The 20,251-nt window shown below is 36.0% G+C and overlaps 5 protein-coding genes across 5 annotated transcripts; 3 read left to right on the top strand and 2 right to left on the bottom strand.

Annotated features, from left to right (window-relative positions):
- The first annotated feature begins 1,106 nt into the window (after positions 1–1,106).
- Positions 1,107–2,666, top strand: LOC121980144. Its single transcript, XM_042532107.1, has 6 exons — positions 1,107–1,387; positions 1,475–1,664; positions 1,736–1,782; positions 1,897–1,973; positions 2,418–2,495; positions 2,576–2,666. Exons 1-6 carry the CDS (start codon positions 1,145–1,147, stop codon positions 2,664–2,666), a joined length of 726 nt encoding a protein of 241 aa, XP_042388041.1. The 5' UTR covers positions 1,107–1,144.
- A 75-nt stretch (positions 2,667–2,741) lies between these two features.
- Positions 2,742–4,372, top strand: LOC121982327 (protein WVD2-like 5). Its single transcript, XM_042535343.1, has 3 exons — positions 2,742–2,806; positions 2,904–3,014; positions 3,777–4,372. The coding sequence occupies exons 2-3, from the start codon at positions 2,964–2,966 to the stop codon at positions 4,167–4,169; spliced, it is 444 nt and encodes a 147-aa protein (XP_042391277.1). The 5' UTR covers positions 2,742–2,806; positions 2,904–2,963; the 3' UTR covers positions 4,170–4,372.
- A 427-nt stretch (positions 4,373–4,799) lies between these two features.
- LOC121980142 lies at positions 4,800–5,258 on the bottom strand. The gene has a single exon (XM_042532106.1). It carries the CDS (start codon positions 5,256–5,258, stop codon positions 4,800–4,802), a length of 459 nt encoding a protein of 152 aa, XP_042388040.1.
- Positions 5,259–7,856: 2,598 nt separating this feature from the next.
- On the bottom strand, positions 7,857–11,335 carry LOC121982326 (E3 ubiquitin-protein ligase SINAT5-like). The gene is made up of 4 exons (XM_042535342.1): positions 11,200–11,335; positions 9,101–9,427; positions 8,519–8,905; positions 7,857–8,390 (listed from the first exon to the last, which is right to left on the bottom strand). Exons 2-4 carry the CDS (start codon positions 9,350–9,352, stop codon positions 8,070–8,072), a joined length of 960 nt encoding a protein of 319 aa, XP_042391276.1. The 5' UTR covers positions 9,353–9,427; positions 11,200–11,335; the 3' UTR covers positions 7,857–8,069.
- Positions 11,336–11,785: 450 nt separating this feature from the next.
- On the top strand, positions 11,786–20,029 carry LOC121982322. The gene is made up of 5 exons (XM_042535339.1): positions 11,786–12,254; positions 17,121–17,348; positions 18,533–18,616; positions 18,940–19,069; positions 19,436–20,029. Exons 1-5 carry the CDS (start codon positions 11,905–11,907, stop codon positions 19,760–19,762), a joined length of 1,119 nt encoding a protein of 372 aa, XP_042391273.1. The 5' UTR covers positions 11,786–11,904; the 3' UTR covers positions 19,763–20,029.
- The last annotated feature ends 222 nt before the right edge of the window (positions 20,030–20,251 follow it).

The raw sequence follows: 20,251 nt of genomic DNA, 5'->3' as shown, positions 1-20,251 counted from the left end.
AGCAGCGTAGAGGGTATAAATAGGAGCATTTGATGTGGCAAAGGCAGACGGCCGAGACTTTGGTAAGTCAGCGGGGACGATCGATTACTAGCGGAAGTCAGCCTGTGGGCCGAACTTTTATATATATATATAACTTGGATTTTAAAAGTTTGATCAAGATGGCAAAAAAGTTTCGACTATTATAGATAGTGAAAGCACATTATCTTCAACATGTGATTATTACCACCGCGGGGTTTTTAGTATCTTCTACTTCGTTCTTTATGCTGCTATTGAGTTAAGAAATCATCCTTTAGATAGATCAGACTTGAGTGTCATTGTTTATTGGAGTAAAAGTTGATAACATTCATTCTAGACGGTGGTCCAGTATTGCGGACTTCTATTAGATACATATAGATAAATTATGGAAGATATTTTATCTTAACACAATCATTACTTGTTTTTCTTACAAGATTTTTCTTGAGACTAATTGGGAGTATCATTTTTAGAATTTCTTTTTATACCTGACATATTAATCATTTTTTTCTTACAGGATTTCCCCATTTACTCAGGAAATATTTATGGATATATATATGTGTTTCAATGGTGTGACTACTTTGAAGAAACATGATTAACCAAAAGTATCTTCTTATAATACTGATTTTTTTTTTAAAAAAAATATTAAATTGAAAGAATATTTTTATTTTTACAAAAAAAAAATCATACGTAGGTCCTGATTCCATACGATTGGTTCCACATTCATACGGAGATCTTGATTCCATATGGTTGATTTCATACGCTAGAAAGGGGGGAGGGGGTGTATAGCGATCGTCGAAAATTGCGAATTAAAATCAAGTTGCTCGATAGAATAAAAAAAAGGAAGTTGGAATGAAGAAAATAAGCATGTTCTAACATAAGTAATTTTTTACTTGGTTCGTGATAATGTTGGATAATTCAGTTGGATTAGCGCCAGGCCGGAGATTTTTTCTTTCATTTCTGTTTAGAGGGAGATGTGTGGAGCCAGAGCATTGAGCAAGAAATATAATTGGACCAGATTACCATTATTTTCTTTAGGATTTCTGATACAGTTTTACAAAAAACGTAAAATCTTGTAATGAAATTTGGCAGAGTTAAACTCACGGTTGGTGTGGTAGGTTCCTTTGCGGAGATGGAGTCTGGTGATGGAGTTGAAGTGGAGCTTATTAAAGGATCTCTGGAAATATTTCCGGAGGCCAACGGATTTAGTTCTCAAGTAAACAAGGAGAACGGAATTGTAGAATACGGTGCTGATGCTGTTCTTGCAAGCAGTAGCTCTGAGGACACATCAAAAGTCGAAGTCCCTGATTTCTCTGAAGACAGGAAAGAAGACTCTGAATCGATTAAGGAGAAGAAAACATCAAATTCCACCAAGGCAATTGGTTCTTTTCTGTAGTCTGTTTGCACAAACATGGAAAACTGTGTTCTGTAGAAGATGTGATTTTCACTATTTCTTGTGCAGAAAGGTGGATCTGATGCAATTAGTCAAATCAAGAAGACAAAGCAAGGTTCCGGTCTTCTAAATGGTTCTCTGGGTGAAGCCCACGAGAAAAGGAAGGCTCTTTCACAGAGTTTATCCTTTCCTTCTAAAGGGTCACGTAAGACCTTAACTTCCACAAGGCAGGCTAGAGTTGCATCATCAAACACAAATGGTTTGATTTTCTCCTACTCTTTTAATTTGGGAATAAATTATGTTTTCTTGAGTTATCTTGCAAGTTTGCAGGCCATCTTACTGCTAAGATTACTGCATCGGGTGTTCAGAAAACATCGGTTAGTACAAACATGGCTGGTTTTATTGTTTTTTCCCTACACTACGTGAAGAAGGTTATTCTAACAAAATACCATTTACTTTTGTCAAACCTTTATAACCATTTGCTCACCCAGGCAATGAACAAGGACTTAGGAGAGGCAATTATTAGTGAAAAATTTCCTATAAATTGTCCTTCTGCAGAAGATGGAAAGTAAGTACTTCTGCTTCTTTTTGCAAAACAAAACAACACACACACACACAAAAAAAAAACCTTTGCATGTTTCCCTTACCTTCATGTAATTCCTGTGCTTTTGTTACTTTCTAATACAACATTAGTTATGGTTTTATCTATTTCTTGTTGAATAATCTGTTATTTGGCACAATTTCTTTGGATATGCTTGGGGAAATTAATTAGAACATTAGATAACAGAGATTAATCCATATGTAACTATGCTTATATTTTGTTTTAATATAGGGTATAATTTCATATGCACAGAACTTTTTTGTCAATGAAACTGCTGCAAAAATTGCATGCTTGTCTACGCACCTGATCCACAACTTGAAGCAAAATATATGCTTAAAAATGACTTAACCATGTAATATTATTTGTCTTTAACTTTTGTAATAAGTTCTATTTGTTTTTCATGTAATGCAGGGCATATGATGTCAAAACAAAATTCTCAGATAGCTCATTTTCAACCAAAAAGGATGATGATGCCCACTCCACTGCGTCGTAATTTTCATGCTTATCTAATGTCCTCATGTTTTAAGCTTTTAGACTTCCGTTTGAGGTTTTTGTTATGTTTATTCCAGAAGTACAACACCACGTGCAAGAAGAGCACTGGCTGTGGTTTTAATTTTAGGTTGGATAAAGCGTGCTGAGAAACGCAAAGAGGTCTTGTGATTGAATTCATTTGTCTGAGTTATTTTGTTAAGAATGTAAAGAACTAATATCCAATCTTTATTTTCTTAGTTTTCACGAAGCTTGAAGAGCAGAATCATGCAAAGGAACTTGAGAAGACCAACTTGCAGGCAAAATCTCAGGTGCTCATTTTCGTTCAATGTGGGTTTTTTATGTTGTCCTTCAAAAATCTCCTGACTGGATGACAATTAAGCTATCGAGAAAAACAATATTTTATAGGAAAATCATGAGGCTGAGATTAGACGATTGAGGAAGAGCTTGAACTTCAAAGCCACTCCAATGCCAAATTTTTATCAAGAACCTAGTCCTCCCAAAGTTGAATTGAAGAAGGTACGGTTACCATCTTTCTTATGACAACCTTAATTAGGCATTGGTAAGGTCATTCATTCACAGGCTTCCGTGTTCTATCACAAGTTTATCAATGAGTTATGATTGGTGATGCCATTATCATCAAATAAATAGGCCTACCTGAGTACCGTCCTTTGTCTCCTAGGATTTTTTTTTTTTTTTGAATATTTACTTAGCGCATCTACTTTAAGATAAATAGTTTCCAATTCTTTGCAAGAATATTTAAGCATATCTTTGATTTTATCACACTTGTCATTAATGTCTGGACTACCATCTCCTCGATATCTACAGGATGAATACTTATGCTGAACTGCAAAATTCTGAGTTTATAGTGTAGAGTTGCTTAGGTAGTCTATACTTTATACTAGGGAGGAAGTAAGAAAGGGTAAAAAAAAACATTCTTTATTCGTGGGGAAAGGGTAGATTTGCCTATCATAAAAAATGCAAAATATAATTGCACATGTATTGAAGATATATACATGAGCACGTAAAGAAAGCATCATGGGGGAATATACCCAAAAAAAATCCTGTTTACTTGGAGGAAATACAGGGGGGCAGATGTGGAGCAGAAAATTTGGCCTAGTTTTCCTCAAAACTAATTTAACCTATTAAGCTCTTAAAACTCACCAGGACAATGGTTTTTGCCTTCAATATTTCTTTTTTAGTTTTGCACGTCCAAATATAATGCCTTTAAACAGTTTATTTTGAACAAGCACTATGGTCGCTAACCTTGATGATTTACAGATCCCTCCCACACGCCCCAGGTCACCAAAACTTGGGCGTCGCAAATCATCTGTCTCTGCAATAGACAATCCGTCAGAAGCTGCCAACTCATGTGAGAATTCGACCAAATCCAATGACATTGCCGCAACCAGCAAGGGTCAGGCAAATGGCATGTCTTCCAAGAACCCAAAGCAAAAGGTACTCACCAAGCTCCCATCCCAGAAATCGAAAACTAGCAGGGCGGACAAAAATGTGCGAAACTCCAAGCCTAAGGTCGAGATGCTTCAGATAGAGAACTCCACAGAGCATGTAGCAGAGCCAATTTCTCCCGAGGACAATACTGAGGAAGGTGAGGCAGTGGCTAACCTCCCTGAAGCCGAAATCATGCACCAACAGGTTTCAGTGCTGGGTTAAGTAGCTGTTGAATCTGCCATACTCTTAATTGTTAATTTTGTGGCCGTTTGTGAATAGAGAGGTGTGTGCTACTTGAAAAGGTATGGTTCCTGATCTTTGTTGCAAATTTCCTTGTTTCCAATTAATCGATACACTCCAAGAGACATGCACATCGTTCATATGTTCTGTTGTTTGATTGATTTATGGTAAAATGTTTAAGCGTATCTCCTTCAATTGAGTTCATGAGATAACCTAGTATTAGATTTAGTTTTGATCAAGGGGAATAACTCAATTAATTTTACTCTTGAATTTGGAGAAAATCTCATCTTAACTCTATTAGGTATAGTATTGATTAAAAAGTTCATATGTTTTGTTGTTTGATTGATTGATGGTAATATGTTTAAGTAAGTCAACCAACCAAAGAGTCAGCACCAAGAACAAAGACTTGATTCCTCCCCCAATTTCCAGTTCCACCCCTTTTCTCAATGGAATCAAACATGGGAAATCTTCATCTTTCACAAGGAGAAATCTCAAATTCAAGTGGGATTGATCACCAAGAACAGAGCATCTAATCCAATCAAAGATCGCATCTTTTGATGCTGTTTTCTTTTGTTTTCGATCGGAATCTTCTCTTTTTTGTGTGTTTTTTTCTTACTTCTCTTTTTGCGAAGGGCTGCGCCAGAATCCTGCGCCGTAGAACTTCGCGATCATGTTCTTGTCTAACTCGATCATCTCCTCGGATGGCGGATTCGACGGCGAAGCCGCGTACGCCGCCGTCGAGATGAACACGCCGCGGCTGTCGTCGTCGTCGCGAACGGTGGTGCCGACTTTGTTCCCGGCGGCTTTCGTCTTCTTTTCCTTCAGGCAAAGAAGCTCCTTCCTCCGCTGCCGCCTCCGCCGGACCCTCCGGATGATCGCGGACGGCAGCTTGACGGCGGCGGCGGCGACCAGGTTCGCCAGGCAGCAGGGGCAGCAGCAGAACACCGCCGCGCACTCCGCCGCGGTCTCCCCGGCGGCGGCCCGGAACCGGGCCCCATTGCTCCGAATCCCCGACTTGATCACAGGCCTCCGGCGATCGGGCGGCGGTTCTTCTCGAGGCTTCTCCGCCATCGCCGGCCTATTTTGGTGCACCCCCTTTGGCTTCTGGAAACGGCGAGATATATAAAGAACAAGAAAAAAGGACCACACGAAAGCGGCGGGGGACGTCCGCGTTGTAGCCTCGTGGCGCGGGGTGTAGAGAATCTCCCGCTAACTCACCGGATTAATTGCCACTGCGCTCGTGCGGGACGCTAGTTGTCGGATGGAAACGGATCTATCTGGAGCACGAACCGAATTTTGTTAGATTGCGCTGGGAAGTGATATATTTGGCCTATCTATTTGACCTATGGGTGCATTCTCCCGTTATATCGGTTTTCCAAGTCAATGGAGGTGAAAATATTCGATTCACTTTTAATTTAAATCTAAAAAAAACCAATACCAGTATTAAAAATTCATGTATTTTTAGAAAAAAAATGAGCTTCTTACGCTAGAACATATCAATAATACATTGATATAAAAATTATATATATATATATATATATATATATATATAAATAGTATATATATATATATTAAAATTATTGACAAATTAGAGTAATATACTGTTTTCATTCGAATTAATAAGAAATAGAACATATGATTTCTTTAAAATTATTCATTTTTATTAGTTTGAGCTAAAAATAATCCTAATTTTATCAGTTCGAGATAAAAATCATCCTAATTCAAAAAAAAAGAAACTATATAAATGCTCATTTCAAATTTTGGGGTTTGTTAATTTAGGTGACATTTGGTTCTCTCTTAGGAATCAAAATGGGAATGAGTATCATAGTATTGTAGAATGAGAATGAGAATGAGTATGAGTTTGAGTATCAAAAATAATATTTGGTTAGTTAATATTTTCAATCAGAATGAACCTAAATTTCCTTTTTTACTCTTAGAGGAAAATAAGAGAAAAAATTAGATGAGAGAGAAAGTTGAATGTGAGAGAAACATATGATGAGAGAGAATAATGAGAGAGAAAATGTGATAAGAGAGAAAGTGTGATGGAAAAAAAATGAAGAGAAGAAAAGTATAATGAGAGAAAATGAGGAGAGAGAGCATGATAGGAGAGATTGAGAAGAGAAAAAGTATGATGAGAGAGAAAATGTGCTGAGAGAAAGAGATGAGAAAAAAATGAAGAGAGAGAAAGTATGTTTGAGAGAAAATGAGAGATTGAGAAAAGAGAAAGTATAATGAGAAAGTGTGATGAGAGAGAATGTATGATGGGGAAAAATGAAGAGACGAAAAGTGTGATGAGAGAAAATGAGGAGAGAGAATGTGATGGAAGAGAATAAAGAGAGAGAAAGTATAATAAGAGAAAATATGGAGAGAGAGTATGGAAAGAGAGATTTAGAAGAGAAAAAGTATGATGAGAACAATGAGTAGAGAATGAAAAGAGAAAAAATGAGGATAGAGAGTGTGCGATGAGAGAGAATACTGAGATAAAATGGTAGAGAATATGTGATGAGGGCGAATGAGGAGAAAGAAAGTATGTTGAGAGAGAAAGTGTGATGATAAAATGAGAAGAGAGAAAGTATGATGAGAGAGAACAAAGAGAGAGAGAGTGAAATGAAAGAAAAAGTGAACAAATATACTAAGGAAATTTTTGTCAATTTAATTCTCATTCCCATTCATCAAAACTCGAGGGAGAGGGTGAGTTTCATCCATACTCAAGTTTTTGGGTTTCGTTCTAAAATCTTAAATCCATTTCCATCAACCAAATATAAAGTTTAGAAATAAATCCATTCCCTCATTTCCAAACCCCTAAATCTAACGCCACCTTAGTCGAAGAAAAAAAAAAAAAAACCTCGGGCCTTTAAATGGAATGGTTTCCTATTATCACTGAATGGTTGAAAGCAATGTTTTAAAATAAGAGTTTGAAGGCTAGTGTGACATTTCAAATAAGGTTGGAAATAAATCAAACTTTTGCGAGAAAGTTTGATGTTTAACTTAGTAAAAATTTATTTATGCGTTCAATATATAATTAATTACATGAATAAATTTGAATAATTTATTAAACTAAATTAACAAATTTAAATACATTCAATTATCATTTCATTCAAGAATAAAGTTTATGAATCATGTTGATGAATTAAAATTGTGATCTATTCACATATTAACAAAGTTTATAAATCATGTTTATCAATATAGTAAAAAAAAACATATTTTTAAAAATAAATAAATAAATTTATATTATCCAACATAACAACCAATCAAATAAATCTAAAAATATAAAAATTTTAAATAATCAAATCAGTTTAAATTAAAAGTTCAATGACATTTAAATCAAACTAATTCAAGCTTAAATCAAGCTCAAACTCCTAAACAATTATTTCAGTTGCTTGATTCATTTTAAGCCCAACTTAATTTAATTTGATTATCTTATGGACAAGTGTAGACACTACCAAACTTGGCATGACTCAACTCATTTACAACTATATTTTCAAGTCGGCTTAATTTTTTTTTTAAAATAATTCAAATATTTAAGTTTCACCCTATAAATTTAAAAGTAGACGACCCACTTTTCAAACCAGCTTGATCGGCCTCTGCGTTCTGATCAAACTAATTGAACCAGTTTCTAAAACATTGTTCCAAATAGTTAAAACAAAATTAAACTTCACCCGGAAATGATTTGCTAAATCAAGCTGCAATTATATACTAAGATTTTAGCAATGCAGTAGAAGATATTTCTGCAAAATCACACCAGCCCACAGGATTAAACACATAAAGGTTCAATCAGACCCTGGACTGCAACTGCTAAGACAGCTAAAAATGAGGAAAAAAAAAAAAAATGGAACCCTCTACAAGAGATGAGATGCTTTTCCATAATCCTTGGATTATGCCTCAGGTCTCCTTCCAGATCCTGCCGGAGACTCGCAGCTTCAGCACCTTTTGATCACCACCAGAGAAATAGATGGCCAAGTTCCGGTGAAGCAGGAGCCCATCGTGGCTGTCTCGGACCACCCTGTGGTGAGTCCTGATGCTTCGAGGCACACCCTGCCACTTCATCTTGCGTCCATGACCTCCTACTTCAAGGCAATAGTTGAATTTTCTAGCTTCGGACTCTTCCCCTAGGAAACGGATGAAGGCCATATAAACCGGCTCACATCCCAGCACAAATGCCTCGAAGTGCAGGCAGAAGTAACGGTCAAAGCAGTTGAATAACTGAGGGCAAATAACAAATGGAAGTGATAACAATCAACATGAACCGAACAAAAGATGAGAAACTAACCAACGTGCATTGAAGTAGTCATAGGAAAAATGCAGTATGACATGGAAACAATTTTGCTTACAGTTAGAGTCCATGAGCAATTGTCGACAGAACGAGGATCCTGTTTCACATAACGGTGATGGAAAGTGCTTCCTACTTGAAGATCCAACTTGTGGCATTGTCTCAGATGCGACAGAAGTTCGCGAATGTCTCCAGTGAAGGGGCAATCTGAACCAGGATGGGGGCATGTGTAAGGCCGGTAAATGCACTGTGTTTCGTGTTGTAACTTGCTGTAATAGGGCAGCATTTCTTTGCAGCCGAGGCAGTGGTATGAACAACATAAGTGGAGTGAAGTGGCAAGTTTTTCCAGTGCTAAACAACGGATGTGACCGATTTCCTTTCGGCAGATTGGGCACTTGTTGTTGACTTTGTTTTTGCAAGAAAAACACAAAGTGTGCCCACTTGGACACTGCAAAAACATAAACCAAAGGTATTAGTTTTAGAGAGAAGCGCTCAGATGTGAATTCTAAATAACAAGATTAAGGAAAAACACACACGCACAAGCATAATCTGCAGAAAAAAGATCCGTTAAGGCAAATTATTGCATCACTCTATCATATAAATTTCCATGAAATAATGATCTTCCAGTTGATGCTCAACAAACCTGCTGGATAGGAGGAAACATTGCATTCTTGCAGACAGGGCACTCCAATAATTCATCGATGTCACTATTTGGAAGTATAAAGGATGATTTCCCATGTGGTAAATTCACTGCAGACTGAGGTTGAACTTGTTCCTTTGGCTTGACAGAATTAAGATTCATAGGTGAAGAAGGTGGCTCCATCATACTTGTAGGCTGAACGTCACAGGATGAGCTCGCAAAGGTTTGCTTCTTTCCTAGCTTAAAATTGGTCATCTTGCAGGAGAATAGAAGAAAAGCCTCCTCTTTATTCAACTTTATGTATGCTCAAACAGTTCATCATCACATAGCCTGCAAAAATTTCAAAGGCAGGGATAGGTAAATTAAGCCAGTAGCTAGTAAATGTCTTGCACATCTAATAGAAACTCCCATACCAGTCCTAGATCTTTTACACTTATCGTAATAGTAAGTATAATAATAATAAAAAATGAAACATGAAATCCTACTTCATAAAGGTTGAATTGCTTGACCGTGGGTCAATAGTTCCAGGGTAACATAAGAAACTTGAAGACCAAAAAAAATCACTTTAGCACGCTTAACAGTACGAATGATCTTTACAAATGCTACCAAGGGTATGCATTAATAGATTAAACATAAAAATATAGTTAAATGCCTTTCCTACAAATTCAAGATTTTGGAAAGAATAATTAGTCAATCAACCTTGATATGCTATCATAGTAATCTTGACTGTGACAATAATGTATTAAGTTTAAGGCAATCATGTATGTTTCCTAACATCTCAAGCCTTTAGGAATAAATGGTTGATCAACCAACCTTAATATTATATAGATCACAATGGCAAAATTGATCCATGTCTTCAACTCAAAAATGGGGCAGCGACTGGTTACAGTTGAACCCAATGCACAAGTCATAAACGATAATGATCAACATGGAGAAGATGAATCACCCAACCCAGCTAGACCATTCAAACCAAAAAGAGATTGTCCTATGAACAAACTAGTTTAAAAAATGTAAAGTAGCAACTTTCACAAGAACAGATAGCGATGCTAGACATTGAAACTGCTTCTGTCCATTAAAGACAGTCATAACAATTAAACTAAATCCTCAAGTTGACACTTCAACCAAAAAATCTGATATTATTTGCATATGCTCCTTGGCTTTATCGAAGCATTCTTTTAGGAACAAAAAAAAACACATGCGACTCATGCAGAAAATGAAAGAATAAAAAATTCTACTACTACATTGCAAGAGTCTTCGACAATTATTGAATATACTTAGAACTTAGTATGCTCCTTGGATTCCTTTTCTTCCTAAAATTCAGGATTTTACTGCTTAGTCACATGCATAAAGGTATACATTTACTAATAACAACAATAAACTATCAAATTGGAGCCATTAATGCCAACTAATAATCAATTAAGAAACATATTTAACCATGATTCGGAGACAAAATAAAAATTAGAACTAACCCAACTACCTTATATGAACTTCCATTAAATGTTTTTCTGAATAATCACGGCTAACAGTAAATTTGAAATGCCAAAGAGCAAACTGAACTGATTCAAACTCAAGACAAAAACTTGATTCTACTGCCAGAGATGCACGTTCAAACAATTCCACAAGCAAACCATAAAAATGGCAAAGGTATAGAGGCGCAAACAAGGATATCGAAGCCATAAGACAAAATATCACAAAAAAATCAACATTTGCTTTGACAAATTCCAATCCCACAACTTCAAATTAAAGAGAAAACGAAGAAGAAAAAGATCAACTGCCCAGGCGTCAATAAGATGATAGATGAAGAAAAAAAAACTAATACATCAGAGATAAAAACAACATAATCAAAGTCATTACCACCCCATCATATACTCTTGAATTAGTAACCCTAGAACATACAAAAAAAAACACAAATCGGGAATCGCCCGCCCCATTCGCAAAGCAAGACAGACAAAATGCAGGAGAGAGAAACTCCCTCAGCCATCAAAAACAATAAAAACATATTGCAGCAAAAGATCGAAAGACAGGATTCAAAAAGCAGACGGCCGCACGGAAGAAAGAACCCAATCCGACTAAAAATGCAGAAGCAATTTAAGAAGGCTAACCGAAGAATTGAAGAAGAATCAGAGGACGAATCACTCAAATTGCCTCCCGTTTCCTTCTCTTTCGCCTCGATCGCAGCGATCCTATTCTTCGATCTCCTCTTTCTCTCTCGCGCTCGCTCGCCCGCCCTCTCAAAAAAAAAAAAAAAAAAAGGGAAGAGCAACAATCGGAAGAGTGTCGGAAACAGGACGAATAGGAACGGAACGCAGAGGCGTAATGACTATATTACCTATATTTAAAAGATATTACAATGTTAACTATCATAATTGAGGAGAGAGAATATATTAAGAGAAGGATAGAAGTGGAAATAGCTTGTGCGGTTGTCTTTTTCGAGTAAATCGGAAAAGATTCCGGGGATTTAGGACGTTAATTGTTAACTAATTGTCTCGTATCGCAATGGGTTGTTGTAACGGTGTTAATTGACGGAAACTTTTCATTTTGACCCGGACAAAGTTTAGCCCTTTCAAAATAACCTCCACTGTTCAAAAATATATAAAACTTCATAGGCCGGACCAACCGCCACGTGGTCCAATGGCCATGATGGGCACCTGATTACAAAAACAGGTCACGCGCAAATCGCGTGACACGCATTAGGGAGAAGGCTTCCTATTTCCGTCTGTCTTTCGACCGTTGGCAGCCGCATCGAGGAAGACGAACTCTTCCCCGTCTCTAGGTCGTGGGCGAGCGATCGAGCGAGAGGGGAGGCGATGGTGGCCACTCGAGGCAAGGCGGCTACGGTCGAGGCATCGGCGATCCACTGGAAGCAGGTGAGGGATAGGCGGCGGGGGAGCCCCTCCTCCCCTCCTCCCCCTCAGGCGGCGCTATCGCTGACGGCCCCGGCCAGTCCCGCAGATTACGAGAGGCTGCGAGGTGAGAGGATCAAGGAGAACATGGAGAGATTGCGGAGTTTCGGCATACTCGACCTCTCCCTCCAACTCAAGTCTCATCTTCCACCGAACCCCTCCCCCCAACGCCGCAGGAGGAGGGGAGACGTCACCGGCAATTTTGGAGCGAAGAAGTTTCTGATTTCGTCAACATCGAAAAGGCGATCCTCCAGGTGTTTTTTTTCCTTCCCTTTGTTATGATTTCTGGGGTGATACTATTACTACCTTTCTTTGGTTGCCACTGGTAATCTCTCTGTTTAGGTGGTTTCAGGGGGGACACTAAAGTTTTCCGTTCTCTGATCCAGTTCATACAGATTATCCTTCTATGTTTTGAAACTCAAGGGTTTTGTCTGCATTGGCCGTAGCTATTTTGATTTGTTTAGATCATCGTTCGTTAGAATGGACGGCGTTCCGGCACAGGAACACGTCATGCCGTGTCAAATTTCCAGTAAATAACATTGATTGTTATGAGACGACGTCTTGGGCGTTGTAATGACAAAAAAAAACATGGAAACAGCTTGAACAGACTTTGGATTCTTTTTTTTACTGTTTTGTTTGCATTTAAGGTAGATTTGACCTTGCTTTGTGTGTTTTTTATTAATGTTTTGTTTGTATCCAAAGAAAAAAAGAAAGAGTTGATATGTGCATTACATCACTATCTTCTTTTTTTCAGCATTTTGCAAACAATACAAGACTACCGATCTACCATACATACACATATTAAAATTTGAACATATTCATTTTTGGCTTATGGTCATCGGTTTGATTTTGTCTATCATCATTTCAGCAAACAATCTTGTTTAAGGTAAAATTTTAATTTTTTTTAGTTTAATCTCCTAAGTTATTAAGAATTCTTTATTTTATGTGGTTCAAAAATAAAATATTAGCTATATATTTTTATTATATAAGCATGATTATAACCAAGTTGTTAGTTAAATAGAAATGTAATGCATTTTTTGATGTGAGAATTAAGATATGATTGTTTATCATTTATTCTTATTGTCTTGTTTAGTATTTAAGTGCATCCTCAAACTGTTTTAGGCACATCTTCAAACTGTTAGCACATTATTAAATGTTCAATATGTTCTCATTATCTTCATTCTTAAATTATCAATACTCTAAAACACTAATTATAAGCTTCAAGATCTAATTATAAATAAATAATAATTTATAATGTCAGTTTTTTAAAATTTTATGAGTTAAAAGTATGTATCATTATTTATTTGTTTAGAATGATACCAGACCCTAATATTGGTGGACAATTTGGTTAAATGGTGGGTGATAATTGTAAAACAATACGATGTAAAAATTGCGGAAAAGTTATAATAATAGGAATTATGAGATTTAAATAGCATATTGCACATGTTACTGAAAGTGTCGAGGTGTGTTGCAAAGCTTCTAAGGAAATATTATTAATGTTACGAAAACATCTTCAAAACTCTAAGAGCATCTCCAGTGGGGGATATTTGGAGGAGATATTTATCTAAATATCCCCCACTCCCAAATATCTCCCATTGTGGGAGATATTAGATGGGATAATAGAAATCACCGGACACTCATCTGTGTCCGGTGATTTCTTCATGTGGGGCCCACAAAAAGTGGGCTGCCAATACTTATTTTTTTTTTTTTTTGTGTTTTTAATATGGTGGGCCCCACCTTATATGAGTCTGCCGACAACTTTTTTGTTTTATTTTTTTTTAATTTAATTAAATTTAAACTATGCAAACATTAAAAAGAGTACGTTAGAAGATTTAATTGTCAAGGAATCAAACGTTCGGAATCAAACGTTCGAAAAATGGACCGTTCGAAAACGTTCGAAAAATTAACCGTTCGAAAACGTTCGAAAAATTAAACGTTCGATAACGTTCAATTTCTCCCTATATATACATCCTTTCTTTCATCTATTTTCATCATTTTCATATCCATTGCCTACCAAAAATTTAGAGAGATGGATAAAAATTCTGATCATTATTTTAGGGATTTGTTCAACTCTCCAAATATCGACGAAAATTCAAGTGAAGAAAGTTCTCGAGCCCGTCCTAATTTCTTCAATCCTCAATTCCCATTTCCCACTCAACATCCACCAAATTTCCAACCTTTTCCATACCCACCACCATATTACCATAATTTCCAAAGTTATCCAAATTCTTTGAGTGGCGACCCTCGAGCTCCGTTTTATACATATCCTCCAGAATATTGGCAGAGTAATCAGTATTTCATGCAAGGCCCATCTCATGGAATTAATCAGCTTCAATCACCAGAGATTAATTCAAATGAATCGAGAAGAGCTAGTGTTGATGCAATTGACAGTGATAAAGGTACACCTTATGTAGTCCTTGATTCACAATTTCCTCCATTTTCATCAGAAATAGGGTCCGACGATATTATTCTCAATCAAGCACCAGAGATGGGCAACGAATCAGATGAAGACCATAACAAGCGAATAGTATGGACAGTGGCAGATGATAAGCTCCTTGCAGCGGCCTACACAATTATGAGTGAAGATTCAGTAGTTGATAATGCCCAGCAGAGTGAGTCATTTTGGAAACGAGTTGTGACATACTTCAATACCAATCGAGCTAAAGGAGCTAAAAAGAGAACTGCGGAGAAAGCAAAATCACATTGGGCTTCATTGAAAAAGATCGTAAATAGATACAATGGAATCTACAATAAATGGTATAATGATCGACCAAGCGGATGGAGTGATGAGGATTTGATGGTGCGAGCTCATGAAGAATACAAGAGTACTTTTAAAACTACTTTCCAATATGAGCATGTGTGGAGAATCGTGAAAGATAGTCCTATGTATGCTCCTCAATCCTCAGATCGACAGGCAACAAAAAAAGCAAGAACATCAGAATCATCAGGTGCACATACTGACTCTTCTAATCCTAATACAACTGCTGATATAGATGATAGAGAAATCCGATGTCGTCCAATGGGACAGAAGGCAGCAAAGAGGAAAGGCAAAGAAAGAGTAGGCATACTTGATGAATTGAATCAGGCTATGCAACAATCAATGGCGCAGTTGGAAGAGTATAATAACAATAAGAAAGTTGATCAACTCATCCAAGCACATCAACTCCTCGTAATGGACACACGAGGCATGACTGATGAACAACTTCAAAATCATCTAGCGATATGTGAACAACTGAAGAAAAAATTGAACATGTAGTTAATTTGGTTTATTTTAGCTGCTCCATGTTACTTTTATTATTTATAGTTTATTATTATGTATTTTATTAATTAAATATGGTTTTGTATCTCTGTATTGTAATTTTAAATTTATAAAATATTTGTATTTGTATTTGTATTTGTATGAACTTAAATTTATATTTCTATTAAATTTTTGTTAGAATTAAATGTAAGTTAATTAAATTTGATGAGATATTTAATTGTGGAATTGAAGATATTTGAGAGTGAATATTTGATGAGTGGGACCCATAAATATTTGATTGGTGGAATATTTCATTGTGGAAGTTGAGATATTTGAATAGTGAGATATTTAAAAGATGATATGGAAGTGGGGTCCACAAATACTTGGGAGAAATATCCCAAGCTATTGTGGATGCTCTAAGACAAGGAGAAGTTTAATGTAAAGAAAAAACAAATAGCCGTAGAGTCAATTACACAAAACATACGTGTATCAAAAAATGGTAGCAATGGTAAGATGACATCAAAGATATAGAAAATCGAGAATTACAAAAAGCATCAAAGAAAGTCATAAAACAAGTCATTGAAGAGGAGATGTGTAATTGTCATGGTCAAAGTAAACAATATATAAATAATGTTTTGACCATAACGATTTTACGACTTTCTTTGATGACTTTGGTAATTCTCGATTTTCTTTGATAATCTTCGAAATCATTTTCACTCTACCACTTTCTGATACATATATATTTTGTGTAATTGACTCTAAGACTATTTGTTTTTTTCTTTACATTAAACTACTACTTGTCTTAGAGTCTTGAAGATGTTTTCATAACATAGATAACATTTACTTAGAAGCTTTGTGACATGCCTCAACATTTTCAGTAACACGTGCAATTTGCTGTTTTAATCTCGTAATTCCTCCCGTTATAACTTTTCAACAAAATTTACATTGTATTGTTTTATGGTTATCATTCATCATTTGACCAAATTGCCAACCAATATCAGGGTTTAGGGTTTGATGTCCTTCTATACAAATAAATAATGATACATCATTTTAACTCATAACCTTAAAAAACTCACATAATAAACTATTATTTATTTATATTGATGTTTAGAGTACAGGTAATTCAAGAATCATGATAATGAGTACACATATTGAACATTTAATGGTGTGATAACAGTTTGAGGATGCGCCTAAAACACTAAACAAGACAATAAGAATAAATGATAAACAATCATATCTTAATCATTCATATCAAAAATTTAACTAACAGCTTGGTTATAATTATGCTTATATGATACAATTATATAGCTAATATTTTACTTTTGAATCATATAAAAATAAAGAATTCTTAATAACTTAGTAGATTAAACCAAAAAAATCAAAAACTTACCTTAAACAAGATTGTTTGCGGAAATGATGATAGAAGAAATCAAATGAAGGAGCTCAGTGGATGGCCATAAGTCAAAAATGAATATGTTCAAATTTCAATATGTTTATGTATGGTAGATAGGTAGTCTTGCATTATTTGCAAAATGTTGAAAAAGAAGGCAGCGATGTGATGCGCATATCAAATCTTTTTTTTAAAATGCATACAAAACATTAAAAAAAAAAATAAGAATCAAAACAAAGTCAAATCTGTCTTAAATGCAAACAAAATAGTAAAAAATGAATCCAAGTCATTTCGTTCCATGCCTTTTTTTTGCCATTATAATGCCCAAGAACACTGTCCCATAGCAACCAACGTTATTTACTCAAAATTTGACACGACATGAGGCATTCTCGTCCGTTCTGACAAACCATGGTAGCATACGCCTAATTTGTGGAGGCTTGCTTAATTACTTCTTTGTGTATTGGTTAACTTTGTTCACTTGTTATCAACTAGATTGCAAAATGTAGCCCCAGTTAGCTATGCCGAAAATGGTCATAAAAACCTGAACTTTAAGAAGAGCAACTCAGTTGAAGCAGGTGCAAAGGAAGAGGTTTATGCAGTTGAACATGAGAAGTTACTAGGCACATTTGAGACGAGTTGGACACTGTTAGTGGATGGATATGGTAAAGATGGAAGGCGCATATATGATCCTATAAATGGGAAAACATGCCATCAGTGCAGGTGAGCAAGAATATATGCTACTTTACTCTTCTAATCCTCTCACTTCATGCAAAATTTTATAGTGTTGCAAGATTTGAGCCACTCTACTCAGTTTACTAACACACTCACAGCAAAGTTAATTACATTTGGGATTGTGACATCGGGAAGACAAAACTTAAAGCAGATATTCTGCTTTTTTTGCTAACTTAACGCACCTCAACTGTCATTTTTAGCATTGCCCAATACTTGCCTTTTTCCATCTAATCCTAAGTAGACTTTCTATTTATGAATTTGTGTGCTTTCAAGCATTATTTGTTCTGCCTAATACTTGATTTTTTTTCTTTCTTTTTCAACTGATGAAATTGTACCCAATTGCTTGGAACTCTACATATTCTGCATAAGTTTTGTTGTCCAAATACATTCTGTGGCCAACTATTATGAAGATCTCAACTACTTCAAATATAAAACAAAAACTCCATTCAAATTAATTGTTCACGCTACAGATGAGTTCAAAGTTAAGTTCATCTTTTAGCGTCCATTTACAACATTGCCTTGGTCATATGATGCTCTCCATGTTCCATAAGCAACAAATATGTAAAACATATTAATATTGCAAAATGATAGCGTATAAAATCACGAGCTGTGCCAATCGAGACCAATGAAACTTTTTGTTTTGTCCGTTGAGTGCCACGTGAGATTGTTGACGTGGATCTTCATTTGCACAGTTATCTTCGTGTCTGCCTCCCCCACATCATAGAACCCATCTCCATATCATGGGTCTCCCCCCTAGGCACTAGAAGTCACAATGCAAGCTTTGCGCCAAACCCTTCTCCTTCGCGCTGAAAGAAATTGAAACCATAGCTTCCCCTTCCTCCTTTGGGTAGCCTTGTCTCCTACTCTTCTTTTTATTTTTCACTGCCACCCTTCCTCTTCTCCCTTTCACTGACACTAGTGCTCCTTCTCCTTCGACACACCTACACTGATGTCGGCTTCTACTCCTCTTTGCTTCCGTTGGCATACCTCCAACAAATATTGGCACTGACAATACTATCTTGAGCCATCCAGGCATTGAAACTCTGATTTGGCTCGATATTTCAATCCATGCTTAATGATCATGTTGCTTATATACTTTTAGCTTTCAATTTAAGTTTTCATTTAAGAAAGTCAAGGTGGTGTGGTATTAGCTTTTTGTTCCACTTTTGCAGGCAAAAGACACTTGCTCATCATACTCACTGTAGCAAATGTCAGCTACTCCAGGGGCAATTCTGTGGAAATTGTTTGTTTACGAGGTAATTTTTTTTCTACAAAAAGAAGGGAGGAGAAATCAATAAGATTGTGCTTATACATTATAATCTGGTCTTCTAGCAAAACATTCGTTTCTGTTATCCAATTTATTCTTTTATCTTGTATGAATAATCTTCTTGGGCATCATTTTAAAGTTTGTATCCTACAAATATGGTATTTATTGTGGTAGGTGCTACGGCATTCGAATGATTTTAACTTGTTACTTTGAACCAATAAGTTTATGGTTCTCTGTTAACCTCCATAGTTCCTAACAGTTACTCATTTATATCATATGCTAATCAGTTCTAAGCTGCACTGCCCTTTCTAGATATGGTGAAAATATTCTGGAAATCAGCAAGAATCCCAATTGGATTTGTCCAGTCTGTCGAGGCATCTGCAATTGTAGTTTATGTAGAATCAAGAAAGGATTGATCCCCACTGGCATTCTATACAAAAAGGTGAAAACTTATCATGCCCTTCGAGTTTGCTCCAATTTAATTTTTCCTCCAAAGTCAATGATGTCAATTTGACAGTTTATTTAAGAAGAATTAACACTTAATGATACCAACTTTGTTTGTCTAGTAGATGTTCCTTTTTGTAAAGTAATTGAAAAAATATGATTGGGAGTAATTTGATACAAACTTTGAAGCGAACAATTTGTTCTCATAGGGCAAACTGATGTTTTGTAACATCTAAGAGCTTTTAGTTTTAGTAGTGACCACCATTTTGTCAGTGTTGCCAGTATTTCCAAAGATTTAAATGTAGTTGAATTTTCTTGATCAGTTTAAATCCTACTAGATATTTGATAATTTGTTCTAAAACAGGTTGTAAATTTGGGATACAAGTCTGTGGCGCATTATCTTATTCAGACGCAGCAGCAGCAGACAATTTCTGGTGATTTAAGTTCTCCCAAGTCGACCTCTGCAGAAGATTCATCTTGTGTTCACAATGATCCCGAGGAGAATAAAAGCAAGGTAGAAACCAGAAAGATCACTGAAGAAATCTACTCGTCTATTGAAGCTGGGGTAATTAGCTCAGATGAGCACAGTGCAAAGAATGCTGCGGCTAAGAAGGCAAACAAATCGCTTGAAGATGTAAATCCTGCCATTGGCAGCATTGCGAGCAGATTAAGAAAGCGGAACATCGCATGAACATGCTTTTCCACTGTTTCAGTATCTTGTAGACGGTATTGCACAACTAGGAAATTAGATAGTTGAGACAGATGTTTCGATGATTGGCTAATTGTGGCTTTTGAAGTAACACTTGCAGTGCTAATTCTAGAAGCATTTTCAGTTCCCTATTTAAATAGAATCGTCTGTCAAAGTTTAGGTAGAGAGTGAACTGTATTGTTGTCATATTTGCTGTCATTGCACATTGTATTATCATCATGAATTTGTATTAGTTCTAAATACAGCTCAGCTACTTGGTGTAAATTATTTCCTTGTTTTTTTTTTTATTTGGGTATCTTTTAACTCTGGATACCTTCAACATTAATAATCATTTTAAAATGTTTTTAATTCCTTTTGGTGGTCAATTTACTACTGATAACAAAAAGAATGATTCATCTCTACGCTTCATTATTCTCAAGATAGATTCTAAAGATAAGAGCACTTAATTCTTTGTTTTCCATGATTTTAATG

This window comes from Zingiber officinale, chromosome 5A (genome assembly GCF_018446385.1).
Source record: "Zingiber officinale cultivar Zhangliang chromosome 5A, Zo_v1.1, whole genome shotgun sequence".
NCBI lineage: Eukaryota > Viridiplantae > Streptophyta > Magnoliopsida > Zingiberales > Zingiberaceae > Zingiber > Zingiber officinale.
The sequence above is the reverse complement of the archived record's forward strand: the minus strand, read 5'-3'. Positions and strand labels throughout refer to the sequence as shown.

What these genes read in the sequence shown, in the direction of transcription:
- LOC121982322 (XM_042535339.1), top strand. Translation starts at nt 11,905, where the DNA reads ATGGTGGCCACTCGAGGCAAGGCGGCTACGGTCGAGGCATCGGCGATC. An exon ending in AAAACATGCCATCAGTGCAG is followed by an intron (nt 17,349 to 18,532) that starts GTGAGCAAGAAT and finishes CCACTTTTGCAG; the next exon opens with GCAAAAGACACTTGCTCATC. An exon ending in GGAAATTGTTTGTTTACGAG is followed by an intron (nt 18,617 to 18,939) that starts GTAATTTTTTTT and finishes TGCCCTTTCTAG; the next exon opens with ATATGGTGAAAATATTCTGG.
- LOC121980144 (XM_042532107.1), top strand. Translation starts at nt 1,145, where the DNA reads ATGGAGTCTGGTGATGGAGTTGAAGTGGAGCTTATTAAAGGATCTCTG. An exon ending in CCTTCTGCAGAAGATGGAAA is followed by an intron (nt 1,974 to 2,417) that starts GTAAGTACTTCT and finishes CATGTAATGCAG; the next exon opens with GGCATATGATGTCAAAACAA. An exon ending in GATGCCCACTCCACTGCGTC is followed by an intron (nt 2,496 to 2,575) that starts GTAATTTTCATG and finishes TGTTTATTCCAG; the next exon opens with AAGTACAACACCACGTGCAA.
- LOC121980142 (XM_042532106.1), bottom strand. Translation starts at nt 5,258, where the DNA reads ATGGCGGAGAAGCCTCGAGAAGAACCGCCGCCCGATCGCCGGAGGCCT.
- LOC121982327 (XM_042535343.1), top strand. Translation starts at nt 2,964, where the DNA reads ATGCCAAATTTTTATCAAGAACCTAGTCCTCCCAAAGTTGAATTGAAG. An exon ending in CCAAAGTTGAATTGAAGAAG is followed by an intron (nt 3,015 to 3,776) that starts GTACGGTTACCA and finishes GATGATTTACAG; the next exon opens with ATCCCTCCCACACGCCCCAG.
- LOC121982326 (XM_042535342.1), bottom strand. Translation starts at nt 9,352, where the DNA reads ATGACCAATTTTAAGCTAGGAAAGAAGCAAACCTTTGCGAGCTCATCC. An exon ending in TGTTTCCTCCTATCCAGCAG is followed by an intron (nt 8,906 to 9,100) that starts GTTTGTTGAGCA and finishes ATGTTTTTGCAG; the next exon opens with TGTCCAAGTGGGCACACTTT. An exon ending in ATTGCTCATGGACTCTAACT is followed by an intron (nt 8,391 to 8,518) that starts GTAAGCAAAATT and finishes ATTTGCCCTCAG; the next exon opens with TTATTCAACTGCTTTGACCG.